At 46.7% G+C, this 17,742-nt stretch overlaps 1 protein-coding gene across 1 annotated transcript in view; it reads right to left on the reverse strand.

The window, feature by feature from the left end:
• Positions 1–1,002: 1,002 nt before the first annotated feature.
• The window catches only part of PLA2G4A (phospholipase A2 group IVA), a 73,187-nt gene continuing 56,447 nt past the window's right edge, over positions 1,003–17,742 (reverse strand). Inside the window, exons 14-18 of the mRNA XM_075286696.1 lie at positions 7,842–8,084; positions 5,262–5,446; positions 3,866–4,061; positions 3,316–3,473; positions 1,003–1,272 (exon numbers count right to left, since the gene is read on the reverse strand). Of these exons, the coding sequence (XP_075142797.1) occupies positions 1,150–1,272; positions 3,316–3,473; positions 3,866–4,061; positions 5,262–5,446; positions 7,842–8,084 (905 nt within the window). The 3' untranslated portion in view covers positions 1,003–1,149. The remainder of the gene's footprint in view (positions 1,273–3,315; positions 3,474–3,865; positions 4,062–5,261; positions 5,447–7,841; positions 8,085–17,742) is intronic.

The raw sequence follows: 17,742 nt of genomic DNA on the forward strand, positions 1-17,742 counted from the left end.
AGGCGAATGGCAGCGTCGAGAAGACGACGAAAGGTAGGAGACGAATAGCCTTTCTTAAGGCTATTCCGACTTGGTACTTAGAAAAAAAAAATCATGTCTGAGTGACAGGTTTCCTTTAAAGGGATCCTGTCATATGAAAAAACTCTGCAATCCACAAGTAGCATTTTTTACAGCAGGAGGAGTTAACTGAGGTATAATACTTGAATCATGAGGCGATCCTATCAGTGATTGACAGCCAACTCTGTGGGCACAGTCATCTAGTCATAGTATGCAAGGCTGTCAATCACCAATAGGTCGCCCCCATGACTAGATGACGGCTTCCAAACACAGGAAGAGAATATATAACCAAATAGAATATACAAAAAACCTGCAAAACTATATGGCAATCTACATATCAAGCTCAGCTCACCCTGCACTGGATTCCCTTTACATTCATGCAGAAAAATGGAACAATATTGAACACAACTTCTTTTTTAGGTCTAAGTGAACGGTATGTCAGGAAGCAGCACAATCAGGATATCAGATATACTGATACCAATACAGTTAGTGGTGAGACTTGGAAAGGAAATGAGTACCCTCATGCTATGTACAAAACAGTCTTAGAAGATAATTCAGAATCTGAGTTACATAAGCTCTGGAATGAGACAAGATTCATTGCACATGATATTGTGTGAAAGGGATATTTGTTTTTTTAATAATTGATATCTACTTATTTGCAATACAAAAACAAGATGCAGTAACGAGATAATGTAGATCTGCTGATAAACAATGATTTATACTGCATACAACATAATCCACCTCAATTTATACTATCATACTATATTTCAAAATAATATGCAGCAATAGAATGCCACCGTAAAAAAATTCACAATCTCAAAATCCAATAGGTAAATATAAATCTTGTTTCATGTTCAACTGTTGGATTTGTACCATCATGCTATTGCCAGGTTCACATCTGCTTAAGAGTCTCCGCCGCAGATTCTACCTAAAATCGTCGGAGAGAAAAGTCCTGCACAGAGGACTTTATAGTCTGTGGGATCTGCATGTAACCGCTTTTTAGTGGACAGGCTCTCCATTGGAGGGGTCCCCATGTGGATCTGAACAACAGAGAGACCAGCACTAGAGTGAACCTGGCCTATGTTGGACATTTCAGCTTTGCTGTTTGCCCTTGTTAAAGAATTTCCGAGCTTCCACATCACTGAGCGACACTGAACACCGTGACGGATGCTGCCTTCTGTACTCAATGCTTTCATGAATCGCTTCCTTTATCACCTGCAAGATAATAGGGATGTATACATTAAGGTGATTGTCTTTCAGAGGATATTTGTCACCAATCCACAGTCCAGCACTCATCTCTTTCAGTTGGTTGCATACACATTGGAGATTTACTAAGCAAAATGTGCCAAAAATCTGGTGTAGTTGGCACCAAAAATAAACTGTCAAACAATAGAGACACATTTGCAACTTCCCAGGGACATGCAGCATAGTGCACCACGATTTTGAAGCATTTTTTTTTCACAATCTAAGCCAATTGATGAATGGAGTAAACTTAGACTAGACAGCCTAGGAATATGCCTGATTTCTCATCTAGTATTAGACACACTGACAAATTTGGTACAGTTTAAGACTGTCTAGTCTAACTTTTCACTGTCTTTCACTATTGAATGGAGAGGCATGTGTATGTATGACCATAACTTCATTCAAACTCCTCCTGTAGTTATATTGTAAGGAGAAGTTGGGGGCTCAGTATCACCTACTTGTGATTGGTGGTGGCCAAGCAGTGGGGCCCCCAACCGAGCAAACAATTATTACCTCTAAGCAGCCACATGAAATCATTTCAACCATTACCTAAGACAATCGCAATATTCTTCAGGTTTACCCCATTCCATGACACATCTTCGTTGTTTTTTTTTTAAATTAACACTTCAGCATCTTTATTTTAGAAATCACTTTCTGCAATGAGTAGTGGCATACCTCCCAACTTTCGAAAAACAGAAAGAGGGACAAAATGTGCAGTGCCACAGCAAATTTAGCTCCACCCATTTTACATTCTTATATACAGACTCCGCCCATTCTCATCCATTTTTCCAGGTGCCCCCACACAGTATAATGCTCCTATAGTCACTCGTACATTATATGTCCCCATATTATAATGTTCCCTTCCAACTGCCCCACAGTATTAAGTCCCTCTCCTGATGCCCTAGTTGAAACTGGGGGAAACTAGACAGGGACATGAAACTGGGGCAGCTGGAAGGGAACATTAACAGTGGGGGTAGTTGGAGGTGGAGCGGGACATTAAACTGGGGGCAAGTAGAGGGGGGACATTAAACTGAAGCAGCTGGAAGGGGACATTAAACTGTAGGGGTAGCTAGAGGGAGACTGTAATCTGGGGGCAACAAGAGGGAGACAGGTCCCCTCCAGCTACTCCCAAAGTTTAATGTCCTCCTACAGTGACCTCCATTGCTTAATCTCCCATCCAGGTGTTTCTAGTTTAATTTTCCCCTTAATATCCCCCCAGTTTCATGCCCCCTCCTCCATCTCTGCCCCCAGTTTCATGTTCCCCCCTCCATCTGCCCGTCGTTTCATGCTCCCCTTTATCTCCCCCAAGTTTAATGTTCCTCCTCCATCTCTGCCCCCAGTTTTATGTCCCACCATTCATCTGTCACCAGTTTAATACCCTTCTCAATCTGCCCCTAGTTTCATGTCCCCTCTTCATCATATTCCCCCTCAATTTTCCCTTAAAGTTTAATATACAAAACACTGATACTCACCTTTCCTGGCTCCCCTGCCGCTCTGTGTGCAGTCTCAGTCATAGAGCTGTAGGCACATCATGAATGACGTCATCACATCGCGTCCAGGGTCGGAGCTCAGCGGTGAAGCAGGTATTGTCTTCGAACAGCTCCTGCTTCATTCACCAGTGTATTCAACTCATCTGTGTTGGAGGACGCAGAGGAGTTGAAACCAGGACATACCTCCCATGGACCGGGACTGGAGGACACAACCCGGAATACGGAAATGTCCCACAGAATGCAGGACGGTTGGGAGGTATGAGTAGTGGTACTGTGTAGGATGCTGGAGAACTAGAGGAGATGGGCAGGGCAAAAAAGCAGACTGTACACTATGCACAATTCCAGCCTACAGCACAGGGGGCAGGGAGGATTGACTGGAAATAGTCTTACATCATGTAATCATGTATAGGAAACTGGAGGCACGATTATCATGCAACAGCAAATCCACCCAGTCCTGCCCATCATAAACATTGTACTATGAATTTGAAGAAGTCCAACAAACCATATGTTTACATGATATACGTACATTTATGTTGTTGAGGGTGTTGAACTCCATGAGATCATGTAGCCTTTTAAATGCTTCATTTGAGTACTGGAAATTAAATGTTGAAAAAGGACTTTCAGGGTCATCGAAAATGTCAAAATCTGCAAAATCCCTCTCTTCAGCAGTTTCTCTGGGGACACCTGATATAGTATATAGAAAGAAAATCATATTACATAAATATCACAATAAAATTGGATTGTAAGTTCTATGGTGCAACCTAAATCAGCAGATACAGTATATCCATCATTGTATGATATGATAAAAGACCCAGACAGATTTCAAAATGGTTAAGTTGTTTTTTTTTTTTTTTTTTTAATTTTCCAGACATTTGTTTTACTAACCCTGACACTATATGATGGATGTTATGATGGAGGTGTTAGCTAATGGGATAGAAGCAGAGGAGAAATGTATTTTGTATTACTAAGCAATACTCCTGTATTGCTATCACTCATGTGACATGCTTGAAATTTAGTACATAAACCGTAAGTTACTTGTACTTCGAAGTGACTTTGAATCCTTTCAATGAACTTACCTGGAGCTTTGAATTTTCGAAACTCAATGTTAGCTAAAACAAAATGAATGACAGTGGGACAGTCTTTCTCAACTGATGGGTTCTTAGGTCGAAATACGTAACATTCCTTCAACCCTTCTCTGTCAAAGACGTGTGGGTCTATCTTTGGAAACGGCAGCTTATTCATACGTGCCCACTTTTCAGCGAGTAGGAGTTCCTGGAGTAGGGATAAACAGTTTAGATCTTTAAAATTCCATGAAAAAGTCAAAAGTTCTCTATAACAGAGATCGCTATCATACATAAAATATGTCGCCCTTCACCAAGAACATTGCTCACGAGACGTAATGATTATGAAATGTAACCCTGTTATCCTAACACAGAGGAAATAGTCTCGTCAATGTGTCTATAGAGTCTTCAGTAGTTGATACCTTTTTTAATGGCAAAAACAAACACTTTCCTTATACTAACGAGTCTATAGTAAAATTGCAGAATACTAGCCTTCCTTGGCATCAAATGGAGCTACTACCTCTTTGGTTGGCTGTCATATGTTATAAAAAAATAATTCTAAAAATGTACGCAAATTAGAAAATGAAATGCAACATTGTCATCTTTTCCCCCTTTTCCACTGTAATGTAGTGAGTATAATCAATTAAATTCACTTTATAAAATAATCCAGATAGGACAAGTTACGTCACAGTTACCGTCCAGAATTAAGATAAAATAAAAGGACAAAATAGGTGTAAGCAAGTAGAAAAAGACACAGCAAGGGAATATTTTTTTTTGGTTTGGGAAGCTGGGGCATTCTGAAACTAGTTGCAAATATGAAAATCAAAAAAGGAAGACACCTAGTATTTTACATATTCATGTGTAAGCGAATCCGAGGTCACTTCAATCCTTTTCTAATTTTACAGAGACGGGAAAAAAATTCCTAGTAGTACTTTAAACCTAAATGAAACCTCAACCGTCAGGGGTGAACCTACCCCTTTCGCTGCCCGAGGCGAACTACAGAAAGCCGCCCCCCTGGGAGGGGGCGGAGCGAAGGGGCATGGCCAAGCGAAGGGGGCATGGCGGAGCGAAGGGGGCGGGGCTTAGCGCCGTTCGCAGGCAGAGAGCAGGCACGGAGATGACCCGCTCTCTGCCTGAGTGTGTGGGGAGGCTGCTGGAGCAGCGCTGCTCCAGTGGCCTCCCCAAACCACTGCTCAGTGCTAAGCCAGTCCAGGACAGCTTGTCCTGGACTGGCTTGGGTAAATCAAAAATGCCGCCCTCCCTGGGGTCCTGACATAGCGCCGCCTGAAGCGCTCGCTTCAGGTTGCCTCATGGGAGGTGCAGCGCTGTCAACCGTGATTAAAAAATTAACATGTAAACTAGAACCTGAACTAAATACATACTTGCATCAACTGTTCACATCATTTATTACCTTGAAAGGGGGGCTGGAATCACTTGGTCTTGCAGAAAAATCGAATGAAATGATGAGATCTACTCCTCGCTGAGGCCTTAGTATTAGCGGATACGGAAGATTAAATGTCAAACCACTGTCTACTATGTGTATTTTCTTGCTTTTCACATCCAGTGGCTCATATATGTATTCAAATTCATCAGGATCTGTAATGAAATGAAAACTATTTTGTTAATAGCTATAACCATTGTTGCATGAATAAACGATCCTCCGATTACAAAAACGCTTTATTAAATAATTAGTACAGTCTAAGAAAAAATTATTATATATCTTATTAATTAAATAAGTTCCCGTCACCGTATATTAAGCTGCTTTCCTTGCCTGACATCCCTGAGTACCATCATCCATCACTAGCTCTCCAAAGAGCATTGTCACTCACATTGTAGTAGATTGTATAGATTTTTTTTTAGTAGTAACTCATGTGTACGCTTCATGTTACCACCACACTAAAATTAAATTTATTTTTTAGCTTGGGGGTATGCATTAAATTCCTCAATTGGAAAATTTGCTTAAAAAAAAAAAAAAAAAAGATGGTCGAATGTTAAGGTTTAGCTTTGACATCCTGAACAGCATCAGGATATCGCTAAGAATAGCAAGATATGGAATTCAAGGTCCCTCCTTGAAGGCTGAAGGGGAAGAATGGGCTGGAGCAGGCGATCTGTAAATAGGGCTATGGTGCTTGGTATTTTTTAGGTGAACTTTGCGAGATTCATCTCACGAGGTATGCCTGGTAGTTTCGTTCAAAACATATCCAAACAAACTGCTATTATTATACTCTGGAGTCTTTATAGTTTGCTATGGGGCCCATTCTTTGCTAGTTACGGCCCTGTGTCCATCATATGTGTAGAATACATACTGATCCACTTATATGCAGTATAAAATAATTCCTTCTATTGTATAGGACAGTGTGCAGCATTAGAAGCAGTTCTTAAGTAGTATGTACACTGGAATGAGGATTTTTCTAAAGTGATTCCTCCAAAAAGAAACTATTCATGCACTGCACATTCTCCATTTGTTAGGGTGGCACAAGTATGGTTATAAGATAAGATAAGATAATCCTTTAATAGTCCCACAGTGGGGAAATTTCAGCATGTTACAGCAGCATAGCAATATAGATACAGGATAATACACAGTAATATATTACAGACGTAGACACACATATGCTGAGAAGAGAAGATATACTAGGAGTCCATAGCAGCTAAGGAACAGAAGAAGAAAGAAGGAAGACTTCATAGTCATAATCATTAGTTTTCTGTGCGGAGTGATCTTCGCTTGGTCTGATGTAGATTATAAAGACTTAAAGCAATTGTTGGCCTAGAGCTAAGACCTACCATTACTCACTGATCAGTATATGGTCATTGACTGAACCCTCACAATCCTCAAAACTAGTTGAGCACTGCTGGCCCTTCATAGATTTTTACTGTACAGGGATGTTTTTGGGCATCTTTTATACAGAGAACTACAACACAGTCTCACTCACCTGAATATACAGTAGTTGGATGGGACCATTGCTGTTTAAACGATAAAAACAAGGCTCACTCATGATGAGCATGGGTCCCGTTACATTAATACATGGGGTTATCCCTCAAAGTAAATGAAAAGGCCCAAAAAAAAGATTTTATTATTTATCTTGTTGTTAGCTTTGCTGCTAAACTGCACTGCAGAAACTAATACACTGTGTAGCAGGGGAGTGTACACTGTGTCAGGGCCACATACTATACTTTTATTTTATAAATGAGAAATAAATATCCTATAAAAGGGGTTATGCCTCATAGACTATTTATCATCTATCCATAGAGAATAAGTACAGCATTTGTCTATTTATGGTGCTACCATTGAAATGACTGGGCGCAGGATGTGTTCCGTCCAGCAGGAGCAAGCTCACATTCAGCCTGGCTTCTCAGCGTCAATGGATTCTCAGTGGTCAGACCCCACAAATCAGCTATTTATCCTCTATCCTATGAAAAGGATAAATATGCTTTGGGACATAGGCCTTATAATATACTTTAATAAAATACCGTTTACTTATAGCTTTTAATATCTCAGATACAAATACTGGGCCTCATTTCTACAAACCACCTAATGGTTGCTGCCTATAGCAGCCAATCAGAGCATGAAATTTATGAAGATCAGAGTTTTATATGCAAGTCTTGAACTGAAGCTCATCAGAGTAAAATGTACCAAATTTATTAAGAAGACTAAGTCTCTGTATTAGTCTGGTGTATCTTGGGCTGTCTTAAAGAAAGAAAATTGACTATATGGCTCCTGTTTGCCATGGTAGGCACCATAATGTGCAACTTTTTATAACACAAATCTGTTGCAAAGTTGTGAAATTCCGTTTCATTCTAATGGATTAAACAAACGCATTGTCAAGCTTCCCAATCACATTTCAAGTCCCTCATGCATATTCCAGTAGTTCATTGTTCACATTGCTGCTGCTGCTACTTTAGGGTGGACATACAACAAAGTGCTTACTTTAGGCCAAAATAAGTTAACAAGGGAAAGAAGAGAGACGGATAAGGTATTAGGATATATAGCTACCTGCAACTGCAAGATCAGTCTCATCATCATCCAGAGATTCCTGGGTAGCCAAATGTGCTAAAGGTGACAAAGGATATGACGTATTTAGGTTTAACCCCAGCATAAAGTTGTGCACTTTGCCAGCTCTTCCTTCCCGTGTGTTGAATAAGGCAGTGTCACTAACTAAAGCCATCAACATGCGTTGCACCCAGCTTGCTTGACTGTTCCGTTGATATTCCTCTTCAGCTTCAGTATTTTCACTACCTAAATGAGACAAAAGTAAGTAGTAACATATCTTGGTAATGGCAACAATCCAAGGCAAAAGCTTATTTGTACCAATATATTTGGGAAAATAAAAGAGGACTGGCATTATCAACGCTAATCTCCATTATTCCAATGCGGATGGAGGGTGCGCCTCATGTATGACAAGGCACACACTACTTCATAAATGAGGGGCGCCCTCTGCAGCCAGCTCATAGCTTCTAACAGTACTTACTCAATAGAAAAACACCTTTTGAACTAATGGCACATTGGAATAGCCTTTTAAAAGGCTTTCATACTCCTACCTTCCATTCTTTTCTTCTCCCAGCTGTTTCTGATAAAAAAACCAAAACACTTTATTCTGTTATGCAAATTATTCTCCGAGGCCCCCCTTTCCTGCATCATAACTTTTTGCCACCCCTTAGCTAATTGTGTTCACTTCACTCTTCTTCGGATCTTCCGCCTTTCGCAGGCATCGGACGCAGTGCTGTATGGATATCAAATATCACACATGCACAATGGGCTCTGCCACTTCAGGTTCGTGCAGAGCCGACTGCGCATGCCCGGGCCACCATTTTGCAGTGGTCTGCTGCACAAGCCACTCATGTAGTAGTTTGCTGGAGAACTAGGCATACCGATTAGAGATGAGCGAACACTAAAATGTTCGAGGTTCGAAATTCGATTCGAACAGCCGCTCAATGTTCGTGTGTTCGAACGGGTTTCGAACCCCATTATAGTCTATGGGGAACAGATACTCGTTAAGGGGGAAACCCAAATCCGTGTCTGGAGGGTCACCAAGTCCACTATGACACCACAGGAAATGATGCCAACACCTCTGGAATGACACTGGGACAGCAGGGGAAGCATGTCTGGGGGCATCTAACACACCAAAGACCCTCTATTACCCCAACATCACAGCCTAACAACTACACACTTTACACACTCAATACTGGGCTGTTTAGAGGCTCCCTCCACCATGAATTTGCCCAAACTGGGCTGGTTAGAGGCTCCCTCCACCATGAATTTGCCCAAACTGGGCTGTTTAGAGGCTCCCTCCACCATGAATTTGCCCAAACTGGGCTGGTTAGAGGCTCCCTCCACCATGAATTGGTCCAAACTGGGTTTTTTAGAGGCTCCCTCCACCATGAATTTGCCCAAACTGGGCTGGTTAGAGGCTCCCTCCACCATGAATTGGTCCAAACTGGGCTGTTTAGAGGCTCCCTCCACCATGAATTTGCCCAAACTGGGCTGGTTAGAGGCTCCCTCCACCATGAATTGGTCCAAACTGGGGTTTTTAGAGGCTCCCTCCACCATGAATTGGTCCAAACTTGGCTGTTTAGAGGCTCCCTCCACCATTAATTGGTCCAAACTGGGCTGGTTAGAGGCTCCCTCCACCATGAATCGGTCCAAACTGGGTTTTTTAGAGGCTCCCTCCACCATGAATTGGTCCAAACTGGGGTTTGGACCGTAGGAAAACACCTGACAGTAGGACAGTAGGAAAACACCTTGAAACATGTGTATTTGGCACTTGCAGTGAGGAGAGCTTGTCACCAGCAGTGAATTTGGCCCTTGTAGTAAGTTGAGGTTGGCACCAACATTTGTTTTGAAAATCAGGGTGGATTGAGCCTCTAACCAGCAGAGTTTGGGCAAATTCATGGTGGAGGGAGCCTCTAAACACCCCAGTTTGGGCAAATTCATGGTGGAGGGAGCCTCTAAAAACCCCAGTTTGGACCAATTCATGGTGGAGGGAGCCTCTAACCAGCCCAGTGTGGGCAAATTCATGGTGGAGGGAGCCTCTAAAAAACCCAGTTTGGACCAATTCATGGTGGAGGGAGCCTCTAACCAGCCCAGTTTGGGCAAATTCATGGTGGAGGGAGCCTCTAAACAGCCCAGTTTGGGCAAATTCATGGTGGAGGGAGCCTCTAACCAGCCCAGTTTGGACCAATTCATGGTGGAGGGAGCCTCTAACCAGCCCAGTTTGGGCAAATTCATGGTGGAGGGAGCCTCTAAACAGCCCAGTTTGGACCAATTCATGGTGGAGGGAGCCTCTAAAAAACCCAGTTTGGACCAATTCATGGTGGAGGGAGCCTCTAAACAGCCCAGTTTGGGCAAATTCATGGTGGAGGGAGCCTCTAACCAGCCCAGTTTGGACCAATTCATGGTGGAGGGAGCCTCTAACCAGCCCAGTTTGGACCAATTCATGGTGGAGGGAGCCTCTAAACAGCCCAGTTTGGGCAAATTCATGGTGGAGGGAGCCTCTAACCAGCCCAGTTTGGACCAATTAATGGTGGAGGGAGCCGCTAAACAGCCCAGTTTGGGCAAATTCATGGTGGAGGGAGCCTCTAAACAGCCCAGTTTGGACCAATTCATGGTGGAGGGAGCCTCTAAAAAACCCAGTTTGGACCAATTCATGGTGGAGGGAGCCTCTAAACAGCCCAGTTTGGGCAAATTCATGGTGGAGGGAGCCTCTAAACAGCCCAGTTTGGGCAAATTCATGGTGGAGGGAGCCTCTAACCAGCCCAGTTTGGACCAATTAATGGTGGAGGGAGCCTCTAAACAGCCCAGTTTTGGGAAATTCATGGTGGAGGGAGCCTCTAACCAGCCCAGTTTGGACCAATTAATGGTGGAGGGAGCCGCTAAACAGCCCAGTTTGGACCAATTCATGGTGGAGGGAGCCTCTAAAAACCCCAGTTTGGACCAATTCATGGTGGAGGGAGCCTCTAAAAAACCCAGTTTGGACCGATTCATGGTGGAGGGAGCCTCTAACCAGCCCAGTTTGGACCAATTAATGGTGGAGGGAGCCTCTAAACAGCCAAGTTTGGACCAATTCATGGTGGAGGGAGCCTCTAAAAACCCCAGTTTGGACCAATTCATGGTGGAGGGAGCCTCTAACCAGCCCAGTTTGGGCAAATTCATGGTGGAGGGAGCCTCTAAACAGCCCAGTTTGGACCAATTCATGGTGGAGGGAGCCTCTAACCAGCCCAGTTTGGGCAAATTCATGGTGGAGGGAGCCTCTAAAAAACCCAGTTTGGACCAATTCATGGTGGAGGGAGCCTCTAACCAGCCCAGTTTGGGCAAATTCATGGTGGAGGGAGCCTCTAAACAGCCCAGTTTGGGCAAATTCATGGTGGAGGGAGCCTCTAAACAGCCCAGTTTGGGCAAATTCATGGTGGAGGGAGCCTCTAACCAGCCCAGTTTGGACCAATTAATGGTGGAGGGAGCCTCTAACCAGCCCAGTTTGGGCAAATTCATGGTGGAGGGAGCCTCTAAACAGCCCAGTTTGGACCAATTCATGGTGGAGGGAGCCTCTAAAAAACCCAGTTTGGACCAATTCATGGTGGAGGGAGCCTCTAAACAGCCCAGTTTGGGCAAATTCATGGTGGAGGGAGCCTCTAACCAGCCCAGTTTGGACCAATTCATGGTGGAGGGAGCCTCTAAACAGCCAAGTTTTGGGAAATTCATGGTGGAGGGAGCCTCTAACCAGCCCAGTTTGGACCAATTCATGGTGGAGGGAGCCTCTAAACAGCCCAGTTTGGGCAAATTCATGGTGGAGGGAGCCTCTAACCAGCCCAGTTTGGACCAATTAATGGTGGAGGGAGCCTCTAAACAGCCAAGTTTGGACCAATTCATGGTGGAGGGAGCCTCTAAAAACCCCAGTTTGGACCAATTCATGGTGGAGGGAGCCTCTAACCAGCCCAGTTTGGGCAAATTCATGGTGGAGGGAGCCTCTAAACAGCCCAGTTTGGGCACATTCATGGTGGAGGGAGCCTCTAACCAGCCCAGTTTGGACCAATTAATGGTGGAGGGAGCCGCTAAGCAGCCCAGTTTGGACCAATTCATGGTGGAGGGAGCCTCTAAAAACCCCAGTTTGGACCAATTCATGGTGGAGGGAGCCTCTAAAAAACCCAGTTTGGACCGATTCATGGTGGAGGGAGCCTCTAACCAGCCCAGTTTGGACCAATTAATGGTGGAGGGAGCCTCTAAACAGCCAAGTTTGGACCAATTCATGGTGGAGGGAGCCTCTAAAAACCCCAGTTTGGACCAATTCATGGTGGAGGGAGCCTCTAACCAGCCCAGTTTGGGCAAATTCATGGTGGAGGGAGCCTCTAAACAGCCCAGTTTGGACCAATTCATGGTGGAGGGAGCCTCTAACCAGCCCAGTTTGGGCAAATTCATGGTGGAGGGAGCCTCTAAAAAACCCAGTTTGGACCAATTCATGGTGGAGGGAGCCTCTAACCAGCCCAGTTTGGGCAAATTCATGGTGGAGGGAGCCTCTAAACAGCCCAGTTTGGGCAAATTCATGGTGGAGGGAGCCTCTAAACAGCCCAGTTTGGGCAAATTCATGGTGGAGGGAGCCTCTAACCAGCCCAGTTTGGACCAATTAATGGTGGAGGGAGCCTCTAACCAGCCCAGTTTGGGCAAATTCATGGTGGAGGGAGCCTCTAAACAGCCCAGTTTGGACCAATTCATGGTGGAGGGAGCCTCTAAAAAACCCAGTTTGGACCAATTCATGGTGGAGGGAGCCTCTAAACAGCCCAGTTTGGGCAAATTCATGGTGGAGGGAGCCTCTAACCAGCCCAGTTTGGACCAATTAATGGTGGAGGGAGCCTCTAACCAGCCCAGTTTGGGCAAATTCATGGTGGAGGGAGCCTCTAAACAGCCCAGTTTGGACCAATTCATGGTGGAGGGAGCCTCTAAAAAACCCAGTTTGGACCAATTCATGGTGGAGGGAGCCTCTAAACAGCCCAGTTTGGGCAAATTCATGGTGGAGGGAGCCTCTAACCAGCCCAGTTTGGACCAATTCATGGTGGAGGGAGCCTCTAAACAGCCAAGTTTTGGGAAATTCATGGTGGAGGGAGCCTCTAACCAGCCCAGTTTGGGCAAATTCATGGTGGAGGGAGCCTCTAACCAGCCCAGTTTGGACCAATTAATGGTGGAGGGAGCCTCTAAACAGCCAAGTTTGGACCAATTCATGGTGGAGGGAGCCTCTAAAAACCCCAGTTTGGACCAATTCATGGTGGAGGGAGCCTCTAACCAGCCCAGTTTGGGCAAATTCATGGTGGAGGGAGCCTCTAACCAGCCCAGTTTGGACCAATTAATGGTGGAGGGAGCCGCTAAACAGCCCAGTTTGGACCAATTCATGGTGGAGGGAGCCTCTAAAAACCCCAGTTTGGACCAATTCATGGTGGAGGGAGCCTCTAAAAAACCCAGTTTGGACCGATTCATGGTGGAGGGAGCCTCTAACCAGCCCAGTTTGGACCAATTAATGGTGGAGGGAGCCTCTAAACAGCCAAGTTTGGACCAATTCATGGTGGAGGGAGCCTCTAAAAACCCCAGTTTGGACCAATTCATGGTGGAGGGAGCCTCTAACCAGCCCAGTTTGGGCAAATTCATGGTGGAGGGAGCCTCTAACCAGCCCAGTTTGGGCAAATTCATGGTGGAGGGAGCCTCTAAAAAACCCAGTTTGGACCAATTCATGGTGGAGGGAGCCTCTAACCAGCCCAGTTTGGGCAAATTCATGGTGGAGGGAGCCTCTAAACAGCCCAGTTTGGGCAAATTCATGGTGGAGGGAGCCTCTAAACAGCCCAGTTTGGGCAAATTCATGGTGGAGGGAGCCTCTAACCAGCCCAGTTTGGACCAATTAATGGTGGAGGGAGCCTCTAACCAGCCCAGTTTGGGCAAATTCATGGTGGAGGGAGCCTCTAAACAGCCCAGTTTGGACCAATTCATGGTGGAGGGAGCCTCTAAAAAACCCAGTTTGGACCAATTCATGGTGGAGGGAGCCTCTAAACAGCCCAGTTTGGGCAAATTCATGGTGGAGGGAGCCTCTAACCAGCCCAGTTTGGACCAATTCATGGTGGAGGGAGCCTCTAACCAGCCCAGTTTGGGCAAATTCATGGTGGAGGGAGCCTCTAAACAGCCCAGTTTGGACCAATTCATGGTGGAGGGAGCCTCTAAAAAACCCAGTTTGGACCAATTCATGGTGGAGGGAGCCTCTAAACAGCCCAGTTTGGGCAAATTCATGGTGGAGGGAGCCTCTAACCAGCCCAGTTTGGACCAATTCATGGTGGAGGGAGCCTCTAAACAGCCAAGTTTTGGGAAATTCATGGTGGAGGGAGCCTCTAACCAGCCCAGTTTGGACCAATTCATGGTGGAGGGAGCCTCTAACCAGCCCAGTTTGGACCAATTAATGGTGGAGGGAGGCGCTAAACAGCCCAGTTTGGGCAAATTCATGGTGGAGGGAGCCTCTAAACAGCCCAGTTTGGACCAATTCATGGTGGAGGGAGCCTCTAAAAAACCCAGTTTGGACCAATTCATGGTGGAGGGAGCCTCTAAACAGCCCAGTTTGGGCAAATTCATGGTGGAGGGAGCCTCTAAACAGCCCAGTTTGGGCAAATTCATGGTGGAGGGAGCCTCTAACCAGCCCAGTTTGGACCAATTAATGGTGGAGGGAGCCTCTAAACAGCCAAGTTTTGGGAAATTCATGGTGGAGGGAGCCTCTAACCAGCCCAGTTTGGACCAATTCATGGTGGAGGGAGCCTCTAAACAGCCCAGTTTGGGCAAATTCATGGTGGAGGGAGCCTCTAAAAAACCCAGTTTGGACCAATTCATGGTGGAGGGAGCCTCTAACCAGCCCAGTTTGGACCAATTAATGGTGGAGGGAGCCTCTAAACAGCCAAGTTTGGACCAATTCATGGTGGAGGGAGCCTCTAAAAACCCCAGTTTGGACCAATTCATGGTGGAGGGAGCCTCTAACCAGCCCAGTTTGGGCAAATTCATGGTGGAGGGAGCCTCTAACCAGCCCAGTTTGGACCAATTAATGGTGGAGGGAGCCGCTAAACAGCCCAGTTTGGACCAATTCATGGTGGAGGGAGCCTCTAAAAACCCCAGTTTGGACCAATTCATGGTGGAGGGAGCCTCTAACCAGCCCAGTTTGGACCAATTAATGGTGGAGGGAGCCTCTAACCAGCCCAGTTTGGACCAATTAATGGTGGAGGGAGCCTCTAACCACCCCAGTTTGGACCAATTCATGGTGGAGGGAGCCTCTAAACAGCCAAGTTTGGACCAATTCATGGTGGAGGGAGCCTCTAAAAACCCCAGTTTGGACCAATTCATGGTGGAGGGAGCCTCTAACCAGCCCAGTTTGGGCAAATTCATGGTGGAGGGAGCCTCTAAACAGCCCAGTTTGGACCAATTCATGGTGGAGGGAGCCTCTAAAAAACCCAGTTTGGACCAATTCATGGTGGAGGGAGCCTCTAAACAGCCCAGTTTGGGCAAATTCATGGTGGAGGGAGCCTCTAACCAGCAGAGTTGTGGGAAAGCAGGGTGGAGGGAGCCTCTAACCAGCAGAGTTGGTGGAAATCAGGGTGGAGGGAGCCTCTAACCAGCAGAGTTGGGGGAAATCATGTTGGAGGGAGCCTAGTATTAGCAGAATTGTGCAACGCTTATGGTGGATGAGTATGAGGATGCGGAGGAATTGGAGAGGTTGAGTACAGACATGGAGTTTCATGTTGGGGTGCTTTACACAGGTGGGCACAAAAATGAAGGCTCTATCCAGTGGTGGTTCATTTTTATCAAAGTGAGCCGGTCGGCACTCTCAGCTGACAGACGGGTGCGCTTGTCAGTGATGATGCCACCGGCTGCACTGAACACCCTCTCAGATAGGACGCTGGCGGCAGGACAGGACAGCACCTCCAAGGCATATAGGGCAAGTTCAAGCCACAGGTCCAACTTCGACACCCAATACGTGTAGGGCGCAGAGGGGTCGGAGAGGACAGGGCTGTGGTCGGAAAGGTATTCCCGCAACATGCGCCTATACTTCTCACGCCTGGTGACACTAGGACCCTCCGTGGCGGCACTTTGGCGAGGGGGTGCCATCAAGGTGTCCCAGACCTTAGACAGTGTGCCCCTCGTTTGTGTGGACCGGTGAGAACTTGGTTGCCTACTGGAGGAACTGCCCTCCCTGCCGCCAACGTCACATGCTGGAAACATCTCCATCATATTCTGCACCAATTGCCTGTGGCAAGCATTGATGCGATTGGCCCTCCCCTCTACCGGAATAAAAGACGAGATGTTGTTTTTATACCGGGGGTCAAGGATAGCAAAGATCCAGTACTGGTTGTCCTCCATGATTTTGACAATACGCTTGTCGGTTGTAAAGCACCCCAACATGAACTCAGCCATGTCTGCCACAGTGTTAGTTGGCATGACTCCTCTGGCCCCACCGGAAAGTTCAATCTCCATTTCCTCCTCATCCTCCATGTCTACCCATCCGCGCTGCAACAATGGGACGATTCGAAGTTGCCCGGAAGCCTCCTGTATCACCATCACATCATCGGACAACTCTTCTTCCTCCTCCTCCTCCTCCTCCATTAAACGCAGTGAAGCGGACAGATGTGTGGACCTACTCTCCAGCTGTGACGGATCGGATGCTATCCCTAACTCCTCTGTGTGATCTGAGTTATCCCTGATGTCAATCAGGGATTCTCTCAGAACTCTCAGAACACACAAGAGCGGGATTGTAAGGCTCACCATCGCATCCTCAGAGCTCACCCTCCTTGTGGACTCCTCAAAGACCCGTAGGATGTCACAAAGGTCTCTCATCCATGGCCACTCATGGATGTGAAACTGAGGCAGCTGACTTTGTGGCACCCTAGGGTTTTGTAGCTGGTATTCCATCAAAGGTCTCTGCTGCTCAACCACTCTATTCAACATCTGAAACGTTGAGTTCCAGCGTGTGGGGACGTCGCACAAAAGCCGGTGTTGTGGCACATGCAGGCGTTGCTGGAGAGATTTTAAGCTAGCAGCGGCTACTGTCGACTTGCGAAAGTGGGCGCACATGCGCCGCACTTTCACCAGTAGCTCTGGAACATTGGGGTAGCTCTTTAGGAAACGTTGCACCACTAGGTTGAAGACGTGGGCCAGGCATGGAACATGTTGGAGTCCGGCAAGCTCCAGAGCTGCTACCAGGTTCCGGCCGTTATCACAAACGACCATGCCTGGGCCCAGGTGCAGCGGCTCAAACCATATTGCCGTCTCATCGAGGAGGGCATCCCTCACCTCGGAGGCAGTGTGCTGTCTGTCCCCCAAGCTGATCAGCTTCAGCACAGCCTGCTGACGTCTACCAACGCCAGTGCTGCAACGTTTCCAACTCGTAGCTGGGGTCAATCTAACAGCGGAGGAGGAGGCGGTGGCGGAGGAGGAGGTGGTGGCGGAGGAGGAGGCGGTAGAGGAGGAGGAGGAGGGGGGTGTTCTTCTCGTGTCCCTGCCAGGAATGTTAGGCGGGGAGACGAGGTACACCGGGCCAGTTTGGGAAGCAGTCCCAGCCTCAACTACATTCACCCAGTGTGCCGTCAGTGAAATGTAGCGTCCCTGTCCGCATGCACTTGTCCACGCGTCGGTGGTCAAGTGGACCTTTGTGCAAAGCGCGGAACTAAGGGCCCGCCTGATGTTGAGTGACACGTGCTGGTGCAAGGCGGGGACGGCACACCGGGAGAAGTAGTGACGGCTAGGGACGGCATAGCGAGGTGCCGCAGTTGCCATCAGGTCCAGGAAGGCGGGAGTTTCAACAAGCCGGAACGCCAACATCTCCTGGGCCAGCAGTTTAGCGATGTTGGCGTTCAAGGCTTGCGCGTGTGGGTGGTTAGCAGTGTATTTCTGC

This window comes from Leptodactylus fuscus, chromosome 9 (genome assembly GCF_031893055.1).
Source record: "Leptodactylus fuscus isolate aLepFus1 chromosome 9, aLepFus1.hap2, whole genome shotgun sequence".
Taxonomy (NCBI): Eukaryota; Metazoa; Chordata; class Amphibia; order Anura; family Leptodactylidae; genus Leptodactylus; species Leptodactylus fuscus.